The 27,728-nt window shown below is 40.7% G+C and overlaps 1 protein-coding gene across 1 annotated transcript in view; it reads right to left on the reverse strand.

Annotated features, from left to right (window-relative positions):
* Grid1 (glutamate ionotropic receptor delta type subunit 1) overlaps positions 1-27,728 on the reverse strand; it is a 745,266-nt gene that overhangs the window by 249,255 nt on the left and 468,283 nt on the right. The window contains exon 6 of the mRNA XM_047551889.1: positions 9,223-9,393. Within this exon, the coding sequence (XP_047407845.1) occupies positions 9,223-9,393 (171 nt within the window). The remainder of the gene's footprint in view (positions 1-9,222; positions 9,394-27,728) is intronic.

Consider the following 27,728-nt stretch of genomic DNA (forward strand, 5'->3'; position numbering starts at 1 on the left):
TGGCTGTGTGAGTGTGTATGTGTGTGTGTGTGTGTGTGTGTGTGGTTGGGTGGGTGGATAGATAAATAGGTGGGTAGATAAATGAGTGGATCTCATGCTATGAAGGTATGTACTGAGTTTTGCAAAAAGAAAAATTACTGAAAACAGCAGGAAAAAGAGATTTGCTGCTTCCAACTTTGACTTGGGAGGGAACCTACTTCATTTCCTCCTCATTTAGAACCTACTAAAAACATCCTCCTTATCCTCCCTGGAAGCTGTTTCCATCCACTCCCCTCATTCTTGTCCCTCTTCCTGGTAAGATGCTATCTCAATTACTTCTCCCTGCCTTGGGCAGAAGCTAAACCTTCCAGTTGTGATCTATGAATCCACCCTCTGCTCCCCAACCCTAGCATCCTCATGTAGGTGATCTACTTCACTGAAAGCAGACTTGACTGACTGTTCACTGGTGGCGGTGCAGAGAGCAAGAAAGACCCTAGACTTGTCAAGAAGGGACTTTTGTGGGAAAAAAATCAAGATCAAATGGCTAAAAGGCAGTCTATGCTTGAAGCCCTCTCCAGATCCTGACAAGCTTCAGAGAAGCCTTTTCTCCAGGCAGGTGGGTGAATATACGTGTCAGGACTTGCTCTGCCAGGAGGAGAAGTTTGGAAGGAAAGAGTCTCACAGCTACATGAACAGTCACCGGTGGTCATGAGGGGCAAAAGTTCAGGCTGGTGCTATGGGCTAACGGACAGAGAAGAGGGCCTAGCTTGAAGCAGTCCTGGCCTCCATCCTCCAAGCTCAGGTTAGACACAGCAGAATTCATCAGCAAAGGGAAGACAAGCAGAGTAGATACTGTCAAAAGTGAAACTCTATGCCCATGTGGGCAGGATTCCAGCACTCTGGCAGGCTAGGAGCACTATAGCACAAGTGACAAAAACCAAAAGTATTCCAGACAAGGGTAGATTTGAAAAGCAAAAGGGAGGTCAAGGCTGAAATTATGGTAAAGGAGAGACCCAGCTGCAAAGCAAAAGACCTAGACACAGGTCAGAGTAACCACAGGAAGTAGTCAAAGGCAGACAAGAGACAGAGTCAGGAAAGGGCTGGTGGCTTTCAGGGGAAACTAGATACTCAATCTTAAGTGAGGAGAGACCTGGAGAGGGACTGGCTGGTTTATTTAGCCACCCTGAAGATACACTCTATGCTCTTCTTTCACTCATCCTCATATGGTAGGACTCTCATGCTGTTGCAGGCACAGCTTACGCTGGTGGCCTAATAGGATCAGCAAGAGCTTTGAGTTCAGCAGAACCCAAGCCAGCTTTGCTCCCTGCTGGACACCCAATGTCTATGGCTGTGCATGGATGCAGCACACACTCAATAAATGTTCACTGAACAGGTGAATTAAACCTTCACTTGCACTCACTTACTTGCTGAGTGATGTTGAACAAGCCATGTAACACCCTTGATTTATCTTAATGACAATAAAATACGATGTGATCTGATTCCCTGGAGAGGTGCAATGTGGTAGCCCTGATTTACTCCCCTGTGAAATGCAGATGTTAATAACCCTGTGCAGCAAAGTCTGTCCTAAGCTCTGCATGTATTTTCATTTTAAATGAAGTAGAGATAGCAAGGAATGGAAGGGGCAAATAAAGAACCTGTAAGGGCTCCCAATTTCAATATGGTGAGCTGAGGACTGGTCCAGGGGTGCCTCCAGTGGCTAGAGTCCAGCACAGATCTAGGACATAAAAGGTGGGGAGTACTGAAAAAATGAACTTGTGTCTACCAGTATCTCTTATCCCCTTTCCCAAGGTTCCTTGGCCCTAAAAACTTTCAAAGGAACACAGGGTTCATATCTGTCTTCTGAAGCTTGTGAGTCAGAAGTCTGAGCCAAGATCAGAACTTTATTAATCTCCAACTCCACCTGAAATATGCTCACCTGGGTACATGTCCCTGGCCTCTTCCTGATTCCAGCAGTATAGTCAAGGCTTCCTGAGCCCCCAGGATCTGGTTTAGGCTTTTTGGGGCTGTGTGCCCTGACGTATTACAGAGCTGCCCTTTAAGGGAAAGGTCATTTCTCTGTCCCTAGGATGTTCCTTAGAAGAATCAACACAGGCAGGCCCGGAGTGTATAGGGTTGGAGGTGGAGGGGCTATACCTACCTGGACCCAGGTTCCTGGGAGGGAAGCAGCATGGCCCACTAGGGTCAAAGACCAGATATTTGTACTCTGGGGCTGGCTCATCCAAGGGAGCCTTTGGCACAGCAGATTCTTTAGCAAAACCACCGAGGTGTGCAGGGGAGTTGGGAAAGGCAGACAGGAAATTACCGGAACAAGAGTCAACTGTAGCCCAGCACCTGGTGAAGGTACTGTGCTACTACGTACTCTGCTGCTCAGACCCATCCTTGGTCCAAGCTCAGGGGCAGCAGTCCTAGGGAAGCCAGCCTGATGTTCTCTCTAAATGATCACCTTCCACTGCCTCCAAATTGTTTAGGCACCCTCACTCTCCCCTCAGGAGATCATCAGCACTGGTTACTTGTCTCAGAGCCTCAGGAACCTTTCTACCCCACATAGTCATCTTCCTTGAACACACATCCTGCCACAGGGGACTGCTCTCTTCCTTTCAACTCCCAACACCTCTTGCTTCTCACCTGTGCCTCAGACATACTGCTTTATTTACCAGGCCTCTGGACCTTTGCATGTGCCACTCTCTCTAATTAGAATACACTACAAAATCAAACTGAAAAATGCCCAGTTTTAAGGGATTTGAGAAAATTAAGAGACAACATTTGTAAAATGTCTAAAATAAGCACTGGCACATAAGGGCTTAAATAGGTGTTCCTAGGATTAATGAAAGTTCAGTGAATAGTTACAAACCTGTTCTTAGAAGCAAACACCAAGGAAAAGAGATGTCAAGGTATTTGCAATGAGGATAACTCTTCTTAGAAAATGAGTAATGGTGGATAGAGACCATGCTGGGGAAAGGTTCTAGAGATGTATGCGGATAGACTCCATGTAGAATCAATCTTCTGCAGCAAGAATCCAAAGCTAGATATCTCCATGAGATTTCTAACACGGTAGAAATTTCTAATTTCAACTATCCTATGCAGAAGGCAGGTCCTTAGAAAGGGAATTAGAAAGATAGGACACATCTCTGGGATGAAGAAAAGAGAACTCAGTCATGAGCTCTTGATGGGGCTGGCAGCTCTTGAGAAACCCAGATGGATATACTTGACTGCTAAAGAATTAGAGACCAATCACACGAAGCTGACCAAGATCCAACAATGAAAAAATAGATCCTATGTTCTTTTGAAGAGTTAGAACTAGCATTTCCATTATATCAGTAACTACATTTTATTTAGGAACATACCTGGTGTCAACAAGAGCAAAGTCCAATAGTAAGATTGTCAAATTGACCTTCGTGAGACCATAAGAATTTACTTAAGAGTCAGGTCAGAGGGAGAAAACAGAAGAAAGATAGGGAGGCCAGCAAGATCGAGTGATGATGGACACTGGGGTGGGAAGCGGTGTTTGGGAACACAGAACATTCCCCAGCAGGAGAGGACTTAAAATATCAGAGGCTTTGTACAGCTGGAGTGCAAATAGCCCCCTCCCCATCGTGCGTAACACAATTCTCTGAGACTCAGAGGCTCTTAGTCAGCTCAGGCTGCTGCCACAGAGTACCATAGACTGAATGGTCTATAAACAATAGAAAATTACTTCTTACAGTTCCAGAGGCTAGAATTCCATGACCAAGGCACTGGCAGACAGTATTCCCTGAGGGCCTATTTCCTGGTTTATAGATGACGTCTTCTTGCTGTGCCCTAGTGTGGTGAAAGGGGAGAACTTCTGGTCTCTTCAGCCCCTTATATAAAGGGTTCTACTCCCATTCAGCAGGGTTACACCTCTAAATGCCATCAGCTTGGGGATTAGGTTTCAACATAGGAATTTTGAGGGGAAACAAACATTCAGACTGTTGCAAGTGCCTTGCTTGGGTAGGGATTTGTTGTTCTGGTAAACCAAGAAGACACTGATTTCCCACCTGGACAAGCACAAGGCAGTGTGGAAACAATCCTATCAAAAGCCCCAAATGCCCTTCTCCTTCCAGAGGTAATGAAATAGAAACCCCTGGTGAAATTGCTGAGCTCCTCAAAACTGCCAAGATCCTAAGCCTGTCTGTTGTCAGCAGGCTGAGACCTCTGCACACCCCTATCGGACCTGAAGGGAGAAGGTCTAGGGGAAACTTGTCTGCCATGGAGTCAGAGTGTCTGCCTCCCCAGCGCTGGGTGTTTATCTTTGCCTTAGTAAATCTACAGCTCCAGTCAAAGGTGATCCAGCCTTGGCTCTATTGCATTTTAGGGGCTCAGGGATTGTGAGTCCACAGTTCCATGGTAATATTCATCCTTGAAGTCAAAAGAAGATGAACAGCAGGCCAGGGTCAGAGTCACACAGGCCAGCTGCATCTGTACCAGACCATTATCCACCCAACACCAGAGCTGGAAATGTGGGAAATGTTTTCATTGCAAAAGGCCGCATTTCCTCAGGGCATCTAAAGAACCTAGGATCCTCTTCCTTCTGTCATTAATCAAGAAAAGTGGACTGTTCAGGGAAACATCACAGAAGCAAACAGCAGGCACTGACCTCTGACCAGATCCTCAGGCAGACTCTGGCTAGCCAGCAACGTCAGATAAGCAGTGGACAGAGAGTCCAGCTGGGAGGACAAGCTGATGTCCAGATGCCACAGCTTGAGGAGTCCATCCCCAGGCGAGGCCTCTGCGCCAAACTGCTGCCAGCCCACCTGTCCTGAAAGAGGACACCACGGCCAGACCTAAGGATGCAGCAGATGGTGGCAGAGGGCAAAGGGGACGCAGGGGGCTCTGCTCAGCACTGAATCTAAGAGAAGGGTTTGGAGGGTGGAAAGGGGCATCTGTCCCTACCCAAGGTTTTCTAGGCTCCAAATGCACACATGGCCACCTGTGTCCAGAACAGCAACCAGCTGCATCCAGGGAGACCACCCATGCATTTGTCCTACACAGACTTCCCAGCTCCTTGTCAAATGCACCTGTCTAGGCCTTTAAGGTCACATAAACCACTGAAAATGACACAAAACCCAAGTTAGCCAGTGTTAGGGGACTCAGGGAATGCTCCAGATGAAAGGATTCTCCTGACAAGCTGAAAAATCCTTGTAGCCAGAAAAGAGTTCAGAAAGCTCTCCAGAAATAGATAGGGATGTGTGGGGAAGAAGGGGTTGAAATGCTTTAACAGATTGAGCACAGTGGGGTGGGGGTAGTGATTCCATCAAGTCATTCACCAATTTTTAAATGCACAAAGAAGAGAAATTCCAACCTGAGGGAGCCTTTATAATAATACTGCATTAGCCCCCACAGCTTAATTCTTGGTTCAGGCTTCACAGTGACCAGACAACACCATGTATATCATTTGCCTGTTCCCCTTTGGAAACACATTTGAATACAAATGGAGTGGCAATGTGATAATGCGTCTGTTACTTCAATTACAGGCCCGAAGTTGCTGGGCAATTCATTTCTGAAGACAGTATAATACAGATTCTTCTCTGAGCGAGCCTATCCGTGAAACCTTAGCCGAGTCTCAGGATTTTGAAGGACCAGTTATCACTTTTATTACTGACTGAGTCACAGGAGCCCTAAACTAATTTGTCAAGAACACAAGAATGAGAAACCCCCCAAATCAGACAGTACTTTGTAGAGGAAAATAAACAACACTACTACATGCTGGCAAATGCAAAGCTTTTGGAGCCACTAGAAGCTACTTATTTAGGTATTTTTCTTCCAAGGGACTTACTTTCTACTAAATAGCTACCAAAGTGATTTGCTATAATAGTGCTTGGTTAGCTTTCAAACACAGAGAGCCCTGACCACAGGCCTAATAGAGGAAGATGGAGTTTCTGAGGCCAAGAGATGGATGATCTTGCAAAAACGCCCTGCTCTTGATGGTCCTCACAGAGACTCCTAAACCAGAGTTATCATCCCAAAGGCAGCCTTCTGGGGGAAGGAACTAAGATGGACTGGAAAGCTCCATTTCCAAGAGGATTTTCATTAATTTCATCAAGACAAAGTTAATAATCCGTGACATCTATGTTTTTTTTTTCCTTGAGTTGGTTGTTCTAAGCATGTTAGAGCCTCTTCAATAAATCTCACAGCTAGAGGCTAGTAGAAATTAGTTTGCCTTCTACACTGTCATTAGGAAAGAAAGAAGTGGTAATAGTTTCTAAGGAAACTTGAAGGGAATAGCTTGTAAATGAGATGAATCTACAAGCTGCCCAAGTGGTTGTTGGGGAGGAGAAGTAAATAAATTCACATTTCTCTCCCATCAGACACCCCTCATGAGGAAGCAGATGCAACTAATGTAGGCAGAGGTGTCTTTAATGAAGTGTTTTACCTGGATATAGATATGTTTTGCATAAAAGAGATAAAGATCTATATGGCTCTGAGAGACTTTTATTAAGACCTTCCTTCTTAAGAGATTAACCCCATAAGTCCTTTCAGAGCATCTTCAATGAGCAGGGTCTTATATGAAGTACTAAATTGGTATAAAAGGCATGAACTCTCCTCTCCCTAGCAAGGCAGCAGTGACTGAGCACCCAGATGAATGATGTGGACAGTAAGAGGTGCTCAAAGTCTTGTGATAAGGGACTGGAAGGATGAGAAATGTTATCCTATCCATGGCAATGCTGTTAAGAAATATACTCAGGAAGACAGGTGGACTATGACTGTCTATACCTATATAGGTTGACCATGTTCAGCCTTTCCATGGAAACCTTGAATACACCTGGCCCCTCTTCAGTAATGATGCTACTGTTCATAGCTCAGCCCTGTCCTGAATGGTTTCCATTTGTTCTCTCACCTCATTTGCATGATAACTCTAGGGAGGGAGGTAATATTCTCATCCCCAATTGACACAGCAGGAAATTGAGTCACAGAATGAGAAATAAATAATTATTATTAAGTAATTAGTAACTGGAGTTTCTGGGATTTGCACCCAGGCTATCTGGCTGCTTTTCTGCTGCTGCTGCTGCTGCAGCCACTGCTGCTGCCGCTACAACTACAGGTCTCTGTGGTGTTCTTGAATTTTGCTCCTATGAATGCCTGGGTCTCAGCAGGAATAGGGAGAGGGGGTGATATCCCAGGATTCCTGGGTCTGATACTACATTTACCTCACTTGATGATGTCTAGCCATACAACTCAGAGCTTTGCCATTGTTTATCCTCTTGTTGGGTGATTTTAGGGTGCCCTCAGATGCTCTCCCCCTTAGTCTTCTCAGTCTTTTTTCTCTTTGGTCCTCCAATGAACAGACCCCTTGCAGCCTATGCATCTGATGTACAGTCACATAGTCCACCTATTTATATATTATAGTCCAGAGCAAAACAAGTAACCACAGACCCTGATGAAAAATACTGTCCACCCTCCCCTGCCCCAGCCTGTTCCACCCACCTTTGTGCAAAGGAAAGTGACCCCTCTTTTGTTCTTCCAGTAGGCTGAGTGCAGCTGGACTTAGCAAGAACTGGAGAAATGAATAGAGGAATATGAGGCAGGCGAGGGCTAGGATGACATGTCTGGAGAGGAGTAAGTCCTTCAAGGGGGAGTGACTCTGGGGAGAATCTTCAGACATTCTCTGGCCCCACACAGAGCAAAGGGATTCTCTTGCACAGTGTGGGGATGGGTACCTGCTGCCTGCCCTTTTGTCTGACTCCACTTCCATCCTTGTAGACAGCAGGAGTAATACATACAGAAGCCCAATAAGAGGGACTTACTTGGCCCTTGCCACCTCTTCCAGTCTCCAGAAAGGAGAAAGGCAGAATAGACCAGCAGCTTCCAAAAAACACAAAATCACACCAAGATCCTTTTTGACCCACATTCCTGGGGCTATGGAGTTCATGGAATCTGTGTAGGTTATTGTTGTACCCTCTTGATCAACACTTTCCTAACTAAGAAAGACCCCAGACATTCCATCCAGCCCATTCAACTGATAGGACTACTGATGCCATGGGCACCAAGGGAGAGAGGCTTATTTCAGCTAAAATCAATGTCTGCTGTGTTTCCCACCCACTGAGAACTCATTTCTGAGTTCTCATCTTTAAGATACATTTTCTTCCCCCAACTCCAATATAAGATTTTATGATGCATTCAATTATCTGGCAAGTTAAATATGTCCACTGACCACTTGAGATTCCAACAATCCCCCTTCCCAAAATTTGCGGGCCTTGATATAGTGATACCAAAATGCCCTGGGTTGTGGCTGTCACTCTGGTGGCAGACCCAGTCCTCTTTGATCTGGAACCATGGTTTCTACTTCCCAGGCCTAGCCAGGTAAAGAAGGTGGAAATGGTTTCAAATACTGCAAGGCAAGTATATTATACATACACACTTCTGAGCAACTGTCACAATCCCAACTGGAAGAAATTTCTCTCTGTCTTGTGGCTCCCATCAAGCATCAATGATGGTTTCTTTGCTTAAACGTTCCCAATACAGAAGCAGGTTTGGGACTGCCAGTGGGTATTCTCCACACTGCTTCCTTGTTGCTCCTAGACACCCAGAGAAAAACCTACTTTTCACAACAGACATGAAGTTCCTCATTCTATTCCAAGGCCCTAAAACAAACTAAAGCAGATTGCACATATTCCAGGGAGGTGATAAAAAAACTGGCTATAAACAATCTGTACCTCTCACCTTGGAAAGAATGGAGCAGTAAGCATGTCCTGGTCCTGATCTCCTGACCCCAGCTTGGCTGGGGATCCAGTAGTACTCTAGTTGACCTAAGCCTCAGCATTCAGCAGAGGTGCTGGGGTAGTTCCAAGTTATTTTGCAAGAGCTGTCTGAACTAGTGCCTTCTTACAGGAAGAACTCAGAAGAAGTCTCCATCCCCAGTCCTTTTAGAGAAACCCATCCCCACAAAGTAGTCAGCACAGATGTCTAAGAAACAGTAATCTCTTTCCCTGCTAAGCACATAACTTTTAAATACCAGGGGCACCCCATGAGCTAACAAGCCCTGCCTGTTGATAACAGGAATAATTTCCACTAGTGCTACTGAGAGACACTGCCCAGTCAACTGGCATCACTTTCAGCAAATGATAGTGTTCTAGTTATTAAAGTTAGTGGGCAATAGTACTCAGCTGGAGCCCAGAAGGTCCCAGTGTGTCACCAGTAGCAGGCCAAGGGTGTGGGTAAGGCTCCTGTGTGAAGGGCACCCAGGAGAGCAGACTGCACACTGACCTGCAGCATCTGGAGGTAGCCTTCCTGGGGGTCGCAGAGCAGAGAGGAGATGCGGTGATTGTTCCTCATGCATTTCTGGTTGTCCTTTGCAGATGGGAAGATTTGCCGGACCACGGTCATCCTGCCCAGAGCACTGTGAACCAGATCCAGGATCTCGGGGTCACTGATTTCCTGGAGAAATAACCAGACCCATGCTTACCATTAACTCATGAACTATTTTAGGGAGGAAAAAAACATCATGAGACATCCAGATCACAGCCCATGGAGCCAAGGCCAGCTAAACCAAAGGATTGGAGCAGACTACATATTTTATTAGTTTCTTATTTTTTTACAAACAATACTTGCTATCCATAAAGTGCAAACAGAATTAATCAACATTTTCCCTGAAAGCCAGAAAAAGATGTCTGAGGCTAACCATCAATGTACTGGTTTCTATGGTGTCAAGCTTTTAGGATCCAATGCTGTCATTTATCATGGTAGGTATTAGCAAGATGTAAAGGCTAAATTTCTTATTGAGAGTCATCTACCTGATTTAGTCAGGAAAAGCTAGGTTTTTCTGACATAAATGATCAAAATGCAATGAACTTCCTGGAATTCCTTAATAATTAGATTGGTTTTATAAAATATTTGCATAAAATTTTTGCAAATATATCTATTCTTGCATTTACTCATTCATTCCTTCAAATCTACCCAACATTGCTGAGGTTTGTTCTGTACTAAGTACCAGAGATACAGTCATTCAGGAAACAGAGGTAATCCCATCCCATGAATCTTTCCATCATCACAGGTTGAAATACACCACGTGTCTCAGGGGTTAAAGACACCCACTGTGCTTACCACGTTAGATCCATCCTACACTAGGCTCTTTACATGCTTTAGCTCATTTTGTGTTCACAACAAACCTAGAAGTTCTGTGCGGTAGATCCTATTATTATCCTATTTCATCCTCAAACACAGAAATTGCAAAGAGAGCAGGGCTCTTTGGGATATCTAACCAGGAGGAGAATTTTATGAGGAATTAGCACTTCAACTGAACTTGAGGATGAACTTGTCAGGCAAAGTGCTGGTGGAGGACTCAGTTGAGAAGCTGGTGGTACCAGAGAGGTTAGGTGGAGTGATGCAGATGGACCTTGCTCTGGGAAGAGGCAACAGGGCGAAATGTCACAGCCTTCACCAACCTGGAGAGGGCAGGCTGGGTCCCTCTGCAGGGTGTATTTTGCGGGTACAGAAGGAAGGAGTGGTCAGGGACAGCAGGAGAGACAGGTTCAGGACCAGATGGGAGTTTGGGGGGTCAGTACATTACACTAAAATACCTACACTAAGGGCAATGAGGAGACCTTGAAAGGTTTTAGGCACAAATGAGCCATAATCAGATTTGCATTTTCAAAAATCTCTGGCTGCTGTATGAAGAGAGGATTAGAGAGGAACAAAACTGGAAGAAGAGAGGACAGAGAGGAGAATGTCAGGTTGCACAGCTGGGTCCATCACAGGTCTATAAAAAAAATGGAAATTAATATACGCTCAGTGTTTCAGCAGGGGGACAGAGGGTCAGTCAAGCTAAGAAAAACTCTGGTTCACTACCTCCAGGAAAGTGACGAAATCAGTGGTTTGTTGCAAGTCAAGATTTTAACTACGAATAAATATATTTTAAAATAAGCTTTAAATCTTCCTCCTTGTAGATGACCCATTCTAGCTTTGAGACACAGTGATGGTATAAATGTAGCTAATGAGGTTAATGATCTGGGGTTTCAAAATCATTGAAATAAGAGCATAACATTTTTTAAGGGTAGGAATGGTAAACAATATTTAATAACTGTCTTAAGAAGCTGCTGTGTGTGTGTGAAGCCTGACCAGTTAAAACCACATACTGAACCAGGGAGAGAATAAACATTAAGGGTTGTGTTTTTGTATGATCTCTAGTTTCCAAATATACTGAACTGCAGGAATCTCAAAAAAGTTTGAAGGGCTATACTGGATTTGGCATACTGGATTTGGTCTTAAATTACTGAAGTCTGCATTTAAGACAAAGTCTATTTAAGAGAAGATGATCTTGCTGGATTGGGATCAACAAGACCATCGAAGGTAAGGAAACTGGTCAGGTAGGATGGGTCCAGAACACAGTGGGCTTCAGGGAGTGGAGCAGAGGATACAGTTGAGTCTGAATGTGCGTGCTGATCTCTGCTCTTTTTGCCCTGGGACCATGGCCCTGACCTGAGCGGAGCACCCAGGATGAGAGAAATCACTTCCTAATCTCATGGAAGTAAGAATATAAGAAAGGGCAACAAGTAGACTAGTGAGTTTTGCCTTGGAGAAGGAATAAAGAGGATTTAATGGGGGATTTTTTTTTTAATCTAGAAAGAGCAAAAAGGCATGAAACACATAATTTAAATTGTGCATAAAGGGGGGAATCAGAGCCCGCCCATCTCCCAGAAGAAATGGATGTGTCTCTTACCTTTGGTTTTTCCCATACTTCCCTGATAGCAGAGACCACTATAGGGGAAGTAGTCATTTTCTTAGAAGTCCCCCATTTTTCTTTCATTTTTTAATTAGTGCATTATAGTTATACATAATACTGGGGTTCATTTTGACATAATCATACAACCATGGAGTGTAATTTGCTCCAATTCAGTCCCCAGTACTTCCCCCTTTCCCTTCTCTCCCCCGTCATCCTGTTCCCTTTATCCATTCTATAGGTCTTCTATTTATTTGGACTTTTAAAAATGAGTGCTTCATAGAAATACATGAAGGTGACATTCACTGTGATAAATTCATATATGTACATAGCATAGTTTAGTCAATTTATTTCATTCCACCATTCTTCCCTTTTCCTGTCCCTCCTCCCTCCCTCTCAATCCCTTTCCTTTACTCCACTAATCTCTCTCTAGAAGCCCTTTTATTAAAACTCTCCTGCTTCCTAGGTTTCCGGGAGGAAGAGTCAGCAGCACCAAGTTGTGCCATTGTATTAAGCAGAACCCTGGAAATCTGTTAGGGATCTGATTTACAAGATTGCACAGTACCTTTCTGTAAGTACAGCCACTGCCTTTCCTGGCAAGCTGTAAGAACACCTGGGGTAAGTGGCTAAGTGAGCTAGTGACAGCTGGGATATAACCAGGAGATATGGTCTCGATTCCTTGACCCCAGCTTTCCTGGTTTGTGGATTGTTCCTCTTCCTTTCTGCCTTCCCAGGACTCCTTTAGAATTTGGCACATCTCTTTGCCAACCTATTTGCTGCCATATTCCTTCCTCATGGTGAGGATCTTTAGAAAACTTGCAGACCCTCCTGTCTCCTCTGACTCAGTTCTCATCCATTTGCTCTGGGTCAGAGCATGGTCACAGCCTCCCAATGCATTTCCAACCCACTCACTGTTCTGCTCCTCTGGGACTATCCTTCCTGTCTAGTCCAGAGATATCTGCAATCAGAATCTGGGAACCAACAAAAGCAACTCCCTAAATTCTTTCAGGGCAATTCAAAAGATCTGCTCTTTTCCTCACTCCAATTCTGAATCTATGAGATCAGTCAATTCTAGCAGATTTCAGTCAGACCCTGATCCCATCCTGTTAGTCCCGCTGGGTCTCTTAAGTACTGAGATAGAATAGAAGAAATAAAAGATGGGATGGAGACAAAAGGAAGGGAAAGAAGACTATAAACTTTTATCTGAAAGTCTTGTGCTAAAGTTCCTTATAAGTTCTCTCGCCAGGCCAGTTTTTTCCCAGGTCTGTCACTCCAAAATTTTTAAGAAATTTTACAAATCTTGAAGTTACTGTAAATTCACTCACTTATGAAAACTGCCCTGTGCAATGTCCTAACACAGGTTATCTTTAGAATAGATTAAGCAAAGGGAGATAAGATATTTTTTAAAACTTATAGGTACAATCCAAACATTATCTGTGAATTAGATATTGGAGACAATGTCAACCTGAAGATCCTGAGAAATAGCAGACCACAATGAACTATCTTGTGATCACCAGACTAATGTCCTCCCCATATACCTCCCCATACCCAACTCTCATGAAGTTTCCTTTAAGAGAAGAGCCTGAGACCCAAAAAGTGTATCTCAATCCTTCAATAGTCTGTGCTCTTGCTCCGACTCCTCCCTTCAAATGCATATACCTTGTTTTCCTGAATAAATCTCCACTTATGCCTCTGACACATTCTGAGATTCTTTCCTGGGACATTCCCATCATCCTGAGTTGAGGCACTCCTTCCTGGGATCTCCTCCAACCCCCTCTGGTGTCAGTACCACAGAGGTGTGTTCAGGGATACACTTACTCCCTGTTCACTGTTTCCTGGCTGCATAACCTCTGGACCAATGTGAGAGACCCTGACTTCTGGACAGTCCCAAAGGTAGAGAGGGCAATCCAAGTAACCAATTTAAATAACCTACTTGGAGAACAAATGTTTCCTTTGTCTCACCTGAATATTCATTCCAGGAAGAGTTGCTGATGAGCAGAAGAAGCAAGACAATATGTATACACAACTGCCGGAAGTCATTAATCCAGCAGTGAAGACAGTAGAACACATCAAACACAGATGCTCACTGGAGTGCACAGGCTCAAAATAAAGCTTAATTCTTAAGTTTATATTGTGAAATGTATCTTATGCACAAACACTGCATACATTAAAAATGAATAAATGAATAATAAAATGATTTCAGCATGTCTTCCACCAAACTAAGAAATAAAATAATACATCTTGGTTGGATACTTCCCCTCTCCCCTGACCAAATGCCTCCTCCTTCCTACTCAGCTGAAGTAGACTTTGTATGTGCTATAATTTCATGTATGTAACCTTTATGACATATTGCTCAGTCTTGTATATTTTATTTAACTTAGCACAAGCTTAACAGCATACATGTGCTTTAATGCAGTGGTTCTCAAACTTTGTTGTGCATCAGAGTCACCTGGGAACTTGATAAAATTATAGCGATCCAACCCTGTTCCACTTCAACAAGAAAAATCTCTGGATTCTCCATGAGCTTTCCAGACAATTCCAATACTCAACAGCATTTAAAACCACTAATTGAGCATTAATTTTTTTTTGGTTTATCCATGGTGATGAGTGAAGCTCCAGTTTAATGTTTTTCAAAGCTGGACATTATTGTACTGTAAGACTACAACAATCTATTCACCTTATTGTTGATTACCATTTGAATGTTGGTTTGTTATTATCAAAAAAGCTTCTGTGTACACTTTTCTTATGTATGTGTCTTGGTGCATTTATATAAGAACTTACCTAGAGAACATATCTAGAATTGGAATTTCTTGGGTTTTTTGTTTGTTTTGTTGTGTTATACTGTTTTTTTGGTACCAGAGATTGAACCCAGGGGTGCTCAACCACTGAGCCACACTCCCAGTCCTTTTTATTTATTTTGAAACAGGTTCTCAGTAAGTTGCTTAGGGCCTCACTAAGTTGCTAAGGTGGCTTGGATTTGAACTCATGATCCTCCTGCCTCAGCTTCCTCCTAAGCGCTGGGATTACAGGCATGCGCCACCATGCCCAGCTAAATTGGAATTTCTGGGTTTTTTTATTTATTTTTATTGTAAACAAATGGGATACACCTTGTTTCTCTGTACATGAAGTAGAAGCATACCATTTGTGTAATCATACATTTATATAGGGTAATAGATTTTGATTCATTCTGTTATTTATTCCTCCCCCCACCCCTCTTTTCCCTCTATACAGTCCCTCCTTCCTCCATTCTTGCCCCCCTCCCACCCCCCATTATGTGTCATCATCCACTTATCAGCGAGATCATTTGTCCTTTGGTTTTTTGAGATTGGCTTATCTCACTTAGCATGAAATTCTCCAATTTCATCCATTTGCCTGCAAATGCCATAATTTTATTATTCTTTATGGTTGAGTAATATTCCATTGTATGTATATGTATATATATATATATATATATATATATATATATATATATATATATGCCACAGTTTCTTTATCCATTCATCCATTGAAGGACATCTAGGTTGGTTCCACAATCTGGCAATTGTGAATTGAGCAGCTATGAACATTGATGTGGCTGTATCTCTGTAGTATACTGATTTTAAGACCTTTGGGTATAGGCCAAGGAGTGGGATAGCTGGATCAAATGGTGATTCCATTCCAAGTTTTCTAAGGAATTTCCATACTGCTTTCCAGAGTGGCTGCACTAATTTGCAACCCTACCAGCAATGTATGAGTGTACCTATTTCCCCACATCCTCTCCAACACCGATTGTTGCTTGTATTCTTGATAATCGCCATTCTAATTGGGGTGAGATGGAACTTCTTGATAAGAGAATAGAAACACATTCAAATTTACTAAGTAATGATAAATTTCCAAAGAGCTTGTATCAATTTATAACCACATGTGGTAAAGGGAGTATTAGTTGTTCTATAGTCTTATTTATACCTAACATTGTATGACTTCCTAATATTTGCCAGCCTGTTAGATTTTAATTTTTACTTCCTAAATGTTTCATAGGGTTGAATATCTGTCATATATTCATAAGTCATTTTTGTTTCCTGCCCAGCATTTGCAGTTTTGCTCACTTTCCATTGGCTCAGTCTCTGGCCTACAGATTTGTAGAGCTTTTTTGTTTGTTTGGTTGTTTATTATTTATTCTGTATAGTAGTCCCTGGTCTCATGCTACAAATATCTTTTCTAGGTTCTACCTTGGCTCTTTCTTTGCAAAGAAGTTTGCTCATTCACTGTGCATGAATGTTTCATGTGCAGTCATTGGTGTCAGTGGTCTATATTTAGGTCCATTAAATCAAGAATTTGTCCATTACATCTGGTATTATGTCCATATTTTCTTTACCTATTTTGAAAATTTTTATTAGTTATATACAAGTTTAGAATGATAGCTCTTTGCTGAATTGAACCTTTTATCAGTATGTAGATACCTCTTTACTTCTAAAAATGCACCTTGCCTTATAGTCTTAAGTGTCTCATATTAAGATAGCTATACCAGTTTTATTGTGGCTTTTATCTGCCTGCTTTAATTTTTTCCACCTCTTTACTGTCTTTCTCTGTCTCACATTTTAGTTGGGATGCCTATAAACAAAAATAAACTGGAAACGTTTATACCATACTTGACTTCTTAATATAAATTTTAATCCACTTATATCGATGATGATGATATATTTGGGAGAATTTATGCTATATTATTGATATTATACAGCTTGCCATTTTCTTCCTCTTTGGTATGGTCTTTTTCTGTTTTTATGTATCCTCTTCTGAAGGTTATATTTTTCTATGTAAGCTTTAAATCAGTTTTCTTCAATATTTTAATACATTTCCTGAAAGTGTGATATTAATCAGTAATTTTATTCTCTTCTTCAATGTTGACCTCCAGTCCCCATCAGCCCAACTAAAATGTCAACAACTTCCAGTATCTTAATTTTATCTTTCTATATGCTATTCTATTACATATTTATGTTGTTTTATAAAGTCAATATTTATCTATGTAAGTAGTATTTACTAATATTTTGACAGACACTGTTTTTTGGGTCTCAAGCCTTACATCTGAGATTATTCTTCTCAAGTATATTATTAAGAATTTTCTTTAATCTGGGTTTTTTTGGTGATAAACTTTTTTTTTCTTGTTAGAAAGTGTATTTTGATCTCATTCTTAAATGATACAATTCTAAGTTGGCTACTATTTTATCTTATCTCATAGAAGTAATATGGCTTCCATTACTGTCCAGTGTATTCATTTCCCATAACTGTAATAACAAATTATCACACACTTAGTGACTTAGAATATCAGTTTTACTCTCTCACAATTCTGGAAGATGGGAGTCCAAAAATCAATCAATCTTCCTATGTTGAAATTAAGGTGTTGGCAAGATGTTCTCCTGGAGACTCTAGGAGAAAACTGTTCCATACCTCTCCCTGCTTCTGGTAGATCTAAGCATTATTTGGTTTACAGCTCCAATCCCCGCATCCATGGTCACATTACTCTTTGGATAGCCTAATTTCTGTTTCTTTCCTTCTCTAAGATACTAGGGTTTGCATTTAGGATCCATCCAAATGGTCCAAGATGATTTTCCCATCTCCAGACCATTACTTCATCACTTCAGTAAAATCTCTTTTGCCATATAAAATAATACTCTAAAATTTGAAAGCCATAATTTAGCCCATCATCTATGGAACTAGAACTCATTTATAGATGATCTATTTTTTTCTGGATGTACTTTAGACTTTCTGTGTCCTTGGTGTTCAACAATCAGTCACTCTATTGTGTGCCTAGATGTGGATTTTTAATTTTCATTCTGTTCCTGACCCTTGGGCTTCCTAGATCTGGGGTTTGGCTTCTTTCAATATCTAGAGAATTATAAGCTATAAAATTCTTGAATGTTCTCTTCTCTTTTATCTTATTTCCTTTTAGGTATTCAACCAAATTATATGAAAGAATGATTCAACATCCCTAGTAATCAGGGAAATGCAAATCAAAGCTACATTGAGATTTTTATTTCACTTCAGTTGGAATGGCAATCATCAAATTACAAATAACAATAAATGCTGGTAAGGATGTGAGGAAAAAAGTCCACTCACACATTTTTGGTGGGACTACAAATTAGTACAACCACTTTGGAAAGTCTGGAGATTCCTCAAAAAAAACTAGAAATGAAGCCAAATATGACCCAGTTATTCCACTCCTTGGTATTTATCCAAAAGAACTAAAGTCAGCATACTGTAGTGATATGGGTACATCAATGTTTATAGCACTTCAATTCACTAAAGTCAAGATATGTAACCAGCCCAGGTGCTTGTTAACAAATGAATGGATAAAGAAAGTGTAGTAAATATACACACAATGGAGTTTTACTTGGTCATAAGGAAAAATGAAATTATGGCATTTGTTGGCTAATGGATGGACCTGGAAAACATCATGCTAAGTGAAATAAGCCAGACCCAGAAAGTCAATGGTCAAATCTTTTCTCTCATATGCAGAAGCAAGAGAGAAGTAAGGAAATAAAAAGGGGAGAGGGAGAGCCCATGAAATAGGGGTGGGGAATCCCATGAAAATGTGAGGGAAAAGCAGTGGAATACAGGAAGGGGACTTAGGGGGAGAGATGAGGGATAGGAAAATGAAGGAACAGCAGAATTAAATTGATCAAATTATGCTATGTACATATATGAATATACCACAGTGAATTCCACCAATTAAATAAACAATAAAAAATAGAAGGAAAACAAGTGGAGGAAAGGGAGCTGGGGGAGGAGAGAAAGGGAAGTGCAAGTACTGGGGATTGAAATGAAGCGATCATAGTTCGTGCATGTGTGGGTATGTAGAACTGAACCGCACTGTTACGCATAACTACAATGCACCAATAAAAGCATAAAAAGCATGCTAAATCTTGATGTCCAACCTTCCACGTGTCTTAACCTCCCTTTCATATCCCCTATCTCCTTGCCTCTCTGGCTACATTCTAAACACTCCCTTCATAGGTTTTTCACCATGTGTGTCCACTTTGATGTTTAACATCCTCAAAGGTTTTTAACTTCAATAGATTTTGTAATTTCTTGATGCTGTGTTCATTTCTTTCTCCATATTGCTTTCTTTTCCTTAAGGTCTGTTATGCCTTCCTCTTACTTTCCATTCTCTATTTTGAAACATATGTAAATCCACTTATTTTATATTCTGCCAAATAATTCTAGGATTTAAACTAGATGTGATTAAACTGCCCTTAATTCTCTCCACCGCCCCCCCATCCCTCCTCTTTGCTTAGAACTTCCTGAGGAACACTTTGAATCTGACTGCCATTCACATTACTTCAGACGCTCTCAATGCTGGCTTTCACTCTATCTAGGAGTGCTACCCATGCACAGTCACTGTGAATCCAACTGCTCTGCACTTTGTTAGACACCACAGGTGAAAGAACTTGAGTCACAAACCTGCACAAGGGTTATCAATTTTTATGAAAAAGACTTCCCTCCATGTAACTCTAAAGTCAAAACAGGAACTTTCCCTTGGTCTCCTACCCTCCTGCGCAGTTTGTGCATTTCTCAATAATTCTTACACCATGGATATGTTTCCAGCTTTACGTGGCAGTATCTGATTAGGTTCCATGTTTGTTTGGTTCTTAAACTTGAGCTCATCTGTCCTATTCCCCACATAGTCATGACAATGAAAGCTCCAGGTTTCCACAGTTTGATCAATACACTTGAGGCAAAAATTAAATTTGATGCTCACAAATTACCAAGAGTTTCCATTTTTACTTTACATTTGGTCTCTATACTTATTAACCTTGACAGTTTCTATTTTAAAATATTTTAAAAATATACTCAGATTTTTGGGGTCCTTTTCCTTTGAGGAGTTTCACTCAGGTAATTATTCTTCCATAAAGAATACTAAACTTTCGTATGAAATTTAAATTCTTTAGTTCATGACCCTATGCTTTTTCTGGAACATACACCTGTCTCCCAAATTCCTCCCCATATGTCTTAACTGTGGGACTGGTTATACCTTCATAATTATGCTATAATTTATTTTTACTTTATTTAACTGCATTTGCTTAAGTTCACTGTCATTACTATTAGAGATTTATTTCTGAGGGATGCTAGAGATCATGTGTAACCTCCTCCCTTTGACCAATCCTAATTGTGTTCTTAATCATCCCACTATTGTAGATGCAATGAACCTTCTGTAGGTTCTACCTTACTTCATTTGTTGCTCCAAAAACATTCCTATGAATTTCTGTTGGCTTCCCTCCTACAGTCTAATAGATTCCACCTATACATCCTCTTTCATCAGTCCTACTCACTTCTCAATAGAGAAAATTAGCCCTGAGGGAGACAATGTTACCTTGGATTAAGTAAGGTGTATACAAATGGATCATCTTTAGAAATCATCCAGATTTAGAATCTGAAACACTTACTGATAATGAAGTTAGAACAGAGAAATAGCAAAACGCTGATAACTCTACTCCATTTTCAGTGGGAGCAGTATGTATTTACGATTTGATAAGAAGAATATTCTAACAACTAGAACAAGCAGAGAAGAAATGAAGGTTGGGGTTTCCAGTTAATATCACATCCTTACCAGTCCTCAGAAAGAAAAAAAAAATACTCTTTTGTGCCTTGTAGCTTACTTAAAGGAAGATGTCTATGAATATAATAGGATATGAGAAATTGTTCCATGCACTGAATAATAAGAATACTCACTATACTGAGAATGCACACTGAAGCTTAGAAAGTATGCATTTTGAATCAAATAAATTATTAGGAAACCTCTCACTTCACTTGCAAAGGGTTAAGACCAAAGAAAAGTTAGAAGAATTTTAAAGAAAAGTCAATCCTCACATTCTTATATACTTAATTCACTGATTGAAAGCAAAATTGTCCTTCTTGTAGAGCACACTAAGGAAGAGAATGAGATCTGATTGCCTCTGTTCAGAGGAAATGTGTGTCTTCAGCCAGGGTCTCTGGCTGGCTTCACAGGGGTTCACCATTTCAAAAACTATAAAGAATATGAGTGTGTGTGCATTTTCCTGTGGAGAAAGCCCATGGGCTATATTGGATTTTCAAAAGGACTTTGCCCCTCTCCCCAAAGAAAAAGGTGATGAAAAGCTAATATGGAGGATAGGAATAGTTTTTAAAACGTTCCTTGCTGCTGACTATAAGAATAAAAATGATAATAACTTCAACAGGATCATTTGGTGGCACAAATAGTTTCAGATGTGTCAGACCCAGATACTCCTACCTTACTTCCAATCAGGCCTCTGATGTAATTATCAAAAAAAAAAAAAGAGAGAGAGAGAGAGAGAGAATTGAAGCAGTGGAGTTTATGATAGACAGCTATTCACTTATGAAAATGACTGAATAAATTGACAGTGTTATGTCATTACCTGTACAGATGTACATAACAGAGTTAGGAAAAGCAAAGAAGAAAAAGAAGACCAAGTTATAGGACAATACATCAAATTAGGAACAAACTATAGCAAAGACATGTGTAAGAACATCTTAAAAACTTAGAGGTGAGTATGAATGCTGACTTCAGGAGAGTGGCTGACTGAGAGAATAGAGAAAACAGAAAACGGATTTTCTGCCTACCTGATAGGCTTGCCCCTCCTCTTCCATTGCTAGCACCAACCCCAATGTGTGCTTTTCTCCCACCATGGGATTCATGGTGGTAGGAAGTGATCCCATCCCTAGAATTAGAGGTACATCCCGCTTGGCCTGATCCAGTTTGTGTGGTCCTGCTACTGAAGGCAGTTTTAGAAGAGAATCATGATCCCATTTCTGATGGTTAAGATGGAAGATTTTCCTTGGTGGTTTCTGAGGTTGGCAAAATCCTAAGAAGACCAAGAAGAGACTGCACCTTTCTGAGGACAGATCCATCACCATCACATCACAGAGAACAGGGGACCTGAGTATGTTATTGAGCCTCTGAATCATCCTGCCTTGAGACCCTGCAAACTATCTCTGAGCCTTCTCTAAGGTGAGATAATTAATTCTCAAACCATTCAAGAAAATTAGATTTAGAGTTTTCTATTACTATAGTTAAAAACAACTTGAATAATACAGAACTCAATAGGATTTGTAATGTGGTACAGAGAAAACTTCCGTTGTATCTGAAATAGTCAATTTCTTAAAAATTGGGATCTCAAATATGGCAAAAATTTGAATGATAAGAATGTGAGTACTTGTTATATGGCCCTCATTAACATTTAAGCTTCTTAGAAATATTTTATTGAAAAAAGGGAGAATCACTGCAAAAGTCTTTCTCCAAGCCAGGTTGAGTAGTAAAAAGGAAACATTTTTATGAGGAGCAATTTTCACAATGACAATTAAAATGGTAAGGATCTCTTTTTTGCTAAATGTACATTTTGATAAACTGAATGCAAAACTAACACATAAATGCATTTTTTCCTGATCCTTAAGACTTGAAGTAAAATTTCTGAACCTTCCAATATCAGGGAAGAAAATACTATTAAACATTTATATAGATCTCTAAACTTATATAGGGCTATGCAATCACATTATTAGTCATTTCTTTTTTATTCCTTAGAAAACCTAGATCTCTCAAACATCTGTGTGATACCAGCATTACTCTATCTCTGAAGAAATAATAAAGTTTATTTCCCCCTTAATAACCATGGTGCCAGTAATCTAAAGTTAATGATAGTAGAGAAATTTCATAGACAAGGCTGGCTTGAGAAAAGTTGAGAAAATAGAAGAAGGATGTAATAAAGTATGATGAAAGAATAACCCCCTCCTGAAGTCAACGGGATTTTCTGAATGTCTGCTGCTCTCAGAGCCCTCCAGAGCACTGAGGTCATGGTCGGACAATGCTCCATGGAGAAAAGGACATGCTGGTGAGGAAGAGAAGGTGGGAGGATGCTGCCAAAGGTTGATGCTGGTTACCTTTTCAGGACAGGAGACAGTAGAGGGGTTGTTCTGGTCAGAGTCATACCCTGTCACCCAAAATCTCAGGGTGTTCATGAGTCTCCTTATTTTATGTAGGATATAGAAAATTATCAAAGAGGATCCCCTTTCCTCCCTAAGAGTGGTCCATAGAACAACAGTATCAGCCTCTTCTGGGCACTTGCTAGAAATGCAGATTCTGAAGCTCCATCACAGATCTAACTGATCAGAATCTGCATTTTAGAAGGATGCCCAGGTAATCACAGGCATGCTAATGTTTGGGAAGTCCTGGTCTAAGATACTAGACAGGGAACTAATGAGGATGCAAGATTTAGAATCCAACATATTTGGGTTCCAATCCTGGCTTCTCCTTTTACTGACTATATAGCTTGGTCAAGGCACTGTTTCTTTGAATGCCATCTGTAAAAGGGATAATAGCACTTCCATGAGTTTTTGACACCATTCAGTGAGTTTAACTCAATGGGACACAATGTGACTAGCACAGAGTTTCATAGCAAGTGCTCCTTATCCTTCCAAATCAAACATTAAAGCTCTTTCTGCAAATGTGGAAAGCCAGCAGACCTGCCTCAACCTAGCCTCCATGGAAGAAAACAGCCCTTTTCCGCCCCTCTTATCACCTTGTTGCTCCTGCAGCCTCCTCCAAACTCCTAAGGGAGCCCTAGTCCATTCCAGTCTGCATTAGCCCTTTCCTGTTCCTCACCTCCAGAGATCCAGGTACCCTTGATTTCCTGCAAGATACCATAGTAGGACTCATCATTCTGTCATTAAATAAAATGGACAATTATTTGAAATACAGTACAGTTTCCTTTACTTGTGTAATTTACACAGATGGCTTCTGCTCATAAGTAAAGCCTATACTCTGCCTGCCCCTCCTACCCTAGTCCAGGGTACAGGTGGCAGAGTTTTCCCCCTCCACCATCTTCTCTACCACAGTTCATTCCCAGGAGAGGGTTCAATTAGCCCAGCCTGCACTAGGCAGCTGAACTTGTTCCCTAAACACCAGCACCTGGTCACGGCCACAGGGTGGGATGGGTATCACCAAGACTCTGTTTATTTCTGGGAAACTCTTCCCAGCTCTGCTATTTTATCAGGAGACTCTGTTAAACCAGTCAAGAGTCCAAAGAAAGTCCGTGAAAGCCTTGTGTTTTTGGAGGGGGGGCAGGGGGGGATACTGGGGATCGAACTCAGGGGCACTCAACCATGAACCACCTCCCCAGCACTATTTTGTATCTTATTTAGAGACAGGGTCTCACTGAGTTCTTTAGTGCCTCAACATTGCTGAGGTTGGCTTTGAATTCACAATCCTCCTGTCTCAGCCCCCTGAGTTGCTGGGATTACAGGCATGCGCTGCCATGCCGGCTAATCCTTGCATTTTGAGTACCTCTTTTATTGTGATTTACTGAATTGAACTTGAATTTTTTTTACATTTTATTCTATATTTTATCATCAGCACAAGGTGGACATCTCCCTTCCAGGGAAGCAAGGGACCCATCCATGTCTCCAGCATTTACTGGAGACAGTCACTAAAGATGGCTGGCTGGTTAGTGGTGGATTATGAACAAGGTTGAGAGGCTGTCTGATATGTGGGCATCTTCCTTTCAGCTCTCTCCTCTTCCCTTCTTTCCTGTCTCCTACTTTCACTTCTCCTTTTTCCACTCCTGTTAACTATCTTCTTTTTCTCTTCCACCTGCTTCCACCAACCTACCCAGTTCTAAATTCTCACAACTCCATCTCACACAGCCCTGCTCATGCAGTTTCTTTTCATTCCAATGGACTCGGAATATACAAGGTAGGTCAAAGCAATTCCCAGAAGTGGTCTAGCAATTGCCAACCTTGCCCTCACTGTTTCCAATGTGATATTCCTGAAATATGCTCTAAGTTGCATCTGAAATGTAAACTTCTGCAGGTCTAGACCTGAGGTTTAAAAGTACTAAAATAACTGTAGGATCAGGCTAAAAATAGTTTCACCTGGCATTTGAAAGGCAGGGCAAATCTAGATTCTGCTGCTGAAAAACTTAGGGGGCAGAGACTAAGTAGGAAGTCCTCTACAGTCACAGGCAGAGAAGTGGCCCTTCCTGTCATCCTCTGCCTCCAGCAAAGCAGTGTGGGAATTAGCTCAGAATAAGGGTCTCAAAAGCTACATAAGGGAACTCCATTTACTAAGATCCAAAAATCCATAGGAGCCTCTGGATCTTTATAGTATAGCCCATAACTCTGCTTCAGTTCAGAAGTACTGAGACTTCTCAGTGTCCTGCCCCCTCACACAAAGTTCCAAAAGGAAACTGCAGGTGCTAATTCATCACTCCATCTAAGCTGGAGTTAGAACTAGACCAATTCCTGTTCTTCCAGGACACAGCATATATCTTACATTCTGCTGGCTTTCGGGAGCTGAGTACCAGGTCTGGTAAGTATTTATGAAGGAAGAAGGGAAAGGAAAGAGGAGGGGATAAAAGGAAGGAGGGAGGAAGGCAGAGAGAGAGGGATGGAAATGGTGAGGAAGGAAGAAGTTCTTCAGAATTATATGTGTATATGCACATACATGACCATACACACAGGCACACACACACACACACACACACACACAGTGAACCTCAAAATTTTCAATATTTAAAACTATGACCTAAGTAACTATCTCCATAACACAAAGCCAATGCTTTTCATTCTGTCATTAAATTTTAAAAATCTAGTTGGGCCCTTTAATTTGCAGCTTACTCCCCAGGCAGATATTCAAACAGAAAAATAAATATAATAGTGGCTGATCTTCACAGCACTCATTTGCTTGCTTGTTACAAACCATTTTAATTATTTTGTTTGCAATACCTATTTGTTTGTCTCAGGGGAATATTTAAATCTGCTTCTATTTGTGCACAACTGTCCCTACCACTAGGAAAATAAGACCTTATGCTTCACATTAACACTTCATGGTTTTATATCCCTGAGGAGCCAATGGAAAATTATAAATTTTAATTGCATTTATAATTTAAAATCCTGAAATATTACCCCAAATTTTTTTCCAGTGATGATTCAAAAATAAAGTTTCATGGCCCAGAGCTGTAGAGTGGCATGATTCTAAAGTTTACAGCTATGTGTTTAACATATCAAAAGCCTTGCATTTGAACTGATCCAATTGTGTAGACATAAGTGTAATGATCTGAAAATATAAATTCAGAAGGATATATAGCATGGTGATTAACAGTGTGCATGCTGGCCATGATGGTTTAATGCAGACTGAATTTACCTGCCTCATTAAATAATTAAAAATAAACAAAATATATGAAATGAGAGTTGTCAGATACTGAACAATGGGCACAGCTGAATAGTGATGCCTGAGAGAAAAGAAACAAGTGAAGTGAGTCTGAAATTATTGCGTAGAGAGACTTTTCAAGTTGTGCCACAGGAAGGGAACACCAATGGTCTCCATGAGTAGAAGAGAGTTTGGGACTTTGGGAACCCAAGATTCATGAGGTAGAACTCTGGAGGAGACCTGTAGGAAGTTCTCTTTAAATCTTTAGCAAAGTATTGATTAGCACAGCTGTGTGAGGAAACTACCTGAATCCAGAGAAAGGACCAACTGAAAGGAGCAGGTGTAGAAATCCTTAGCAGTGGGACATATTAGCAGCAGACTAAAGACATCTGCCTATGGAAGCTTCAAAGCAAGTCTTGAAAAATCAAAATGTTCCAAGGTAACTTAATGGGTTCTCTAATGGAGAGGGGCAGTATTGGAAGAAATAAAAATGAACCAAGCACCCAACTATGTAAAATTAACAATATCTCGCTTCTAATAAAATACTTCCAGGCACACAGAGAAGCAGGAAAATACAACCCACAATGGGGAGAAAAATGAATCAATAGAAATAGACCCAGAAATAATGCAGATGGTAGAATTAATAGAATAAGACATTAAAACAAATATTATAAATATTATAAGTACATACTATGGTTCAAGGAAATAGAATAAAATGTGTATGACAGGGGAAAAAAATAAAAAACTGCATTTCTGCAAATAAAATATGCAATGTCTAAGATGAAAAAATGACTGGATAAAATTAATAGTAGATTGGAGCCTACTGAAGAAAAATCAATGAAATTGAAAGTATGGGAACAAAAATTATTCAAAATGAATCACAGAGAGAAAAAGACTGGAAAATACACAAAGCATTAGTCACAGTGCAACAATTACAAGCAGCCAAGTGCATGTGTCATTTAAATATGAAGAAGAAATAGAGCAAGGGGCAGAAAAATATTTAAAGAAATACTGGCCAAAACTTTTCCAAATTGATGAAAACAACACATAAACATGTAATCAAAGAGAGACAAAGAAAAACTTAAAGCAACAAGAGGGAAAAAGACCCAATTGTGCAAAGATAAATAAAAAGAATGACAGCTGACTTCTCACCAAAGACACAGCAAACCAGTAGTCAGTGAAGTGATATCTTTCAATTATGGAAAGAAAACAAAGCTATGTTTTCCCAGATTCTATACACAGCAAAAATAAAACCAAAGAAAGGCTTCTTCTGGAAAATAAGGAAATTTATAGCCAGAAGATCAGTTCTACAAGAAACTTAAAATGGAGAGCTTCCTTGAAACACTCGGAGCATCAAACCACATCAAAAACAAATATATAACCTAATGAGTCCTAAATCTACTAAAGAAATTGGATTTATGGTTAAAATTTTCCAGGGTTGGGGCAGAGAGGGGCAGAATTTTGAGGCCCAGATAACCTCTCTGGTAAATTCCATATGCCGATAAAGAAGAAAAAGTACTAATTCTACATGAACTTTTTCAGAAAATTGAAGAAAAAGAAACATCCAGCTAATTCCAGGAGACCAGCATTGCCCTGATAACAAAAACAAAGGGCTAGCAAGATAAAAACTACAAACTAACATCCCTCATGCACAGAGGTACGTAGCTTTAAAATACTTCAGTTAATTTTGACTCTAACAATTCAAAAAAGGGCAAATAACACCATGATCAAGTGAAGCTTATCTCAGGACTACAAGGCTGACTTTACATTGAAAATGATTGATTTAGTTTCCTTATTAACAGAATGAAAAGGAAAAATCATGTGATCATCTAAACAGATTGTTAAAGAATTTGACCAAATCCAACATCCAAATGTTAAAAC

This window comes from Sciurus carolinensis, chromosome 5 (genome assembly GCF_902686445.1).
Source record: "Sciurus carolinensis chromosome 5, mSciCar1.2, whole genome shotgun sequence".
Classification (NCBI taxonomy): domain Eukaryota; kingdom Metazoa; phylum Chordata; class Mammalia; order Rodentia; family Sciuridae; genus Sciurus; species Sciurus carolinensis.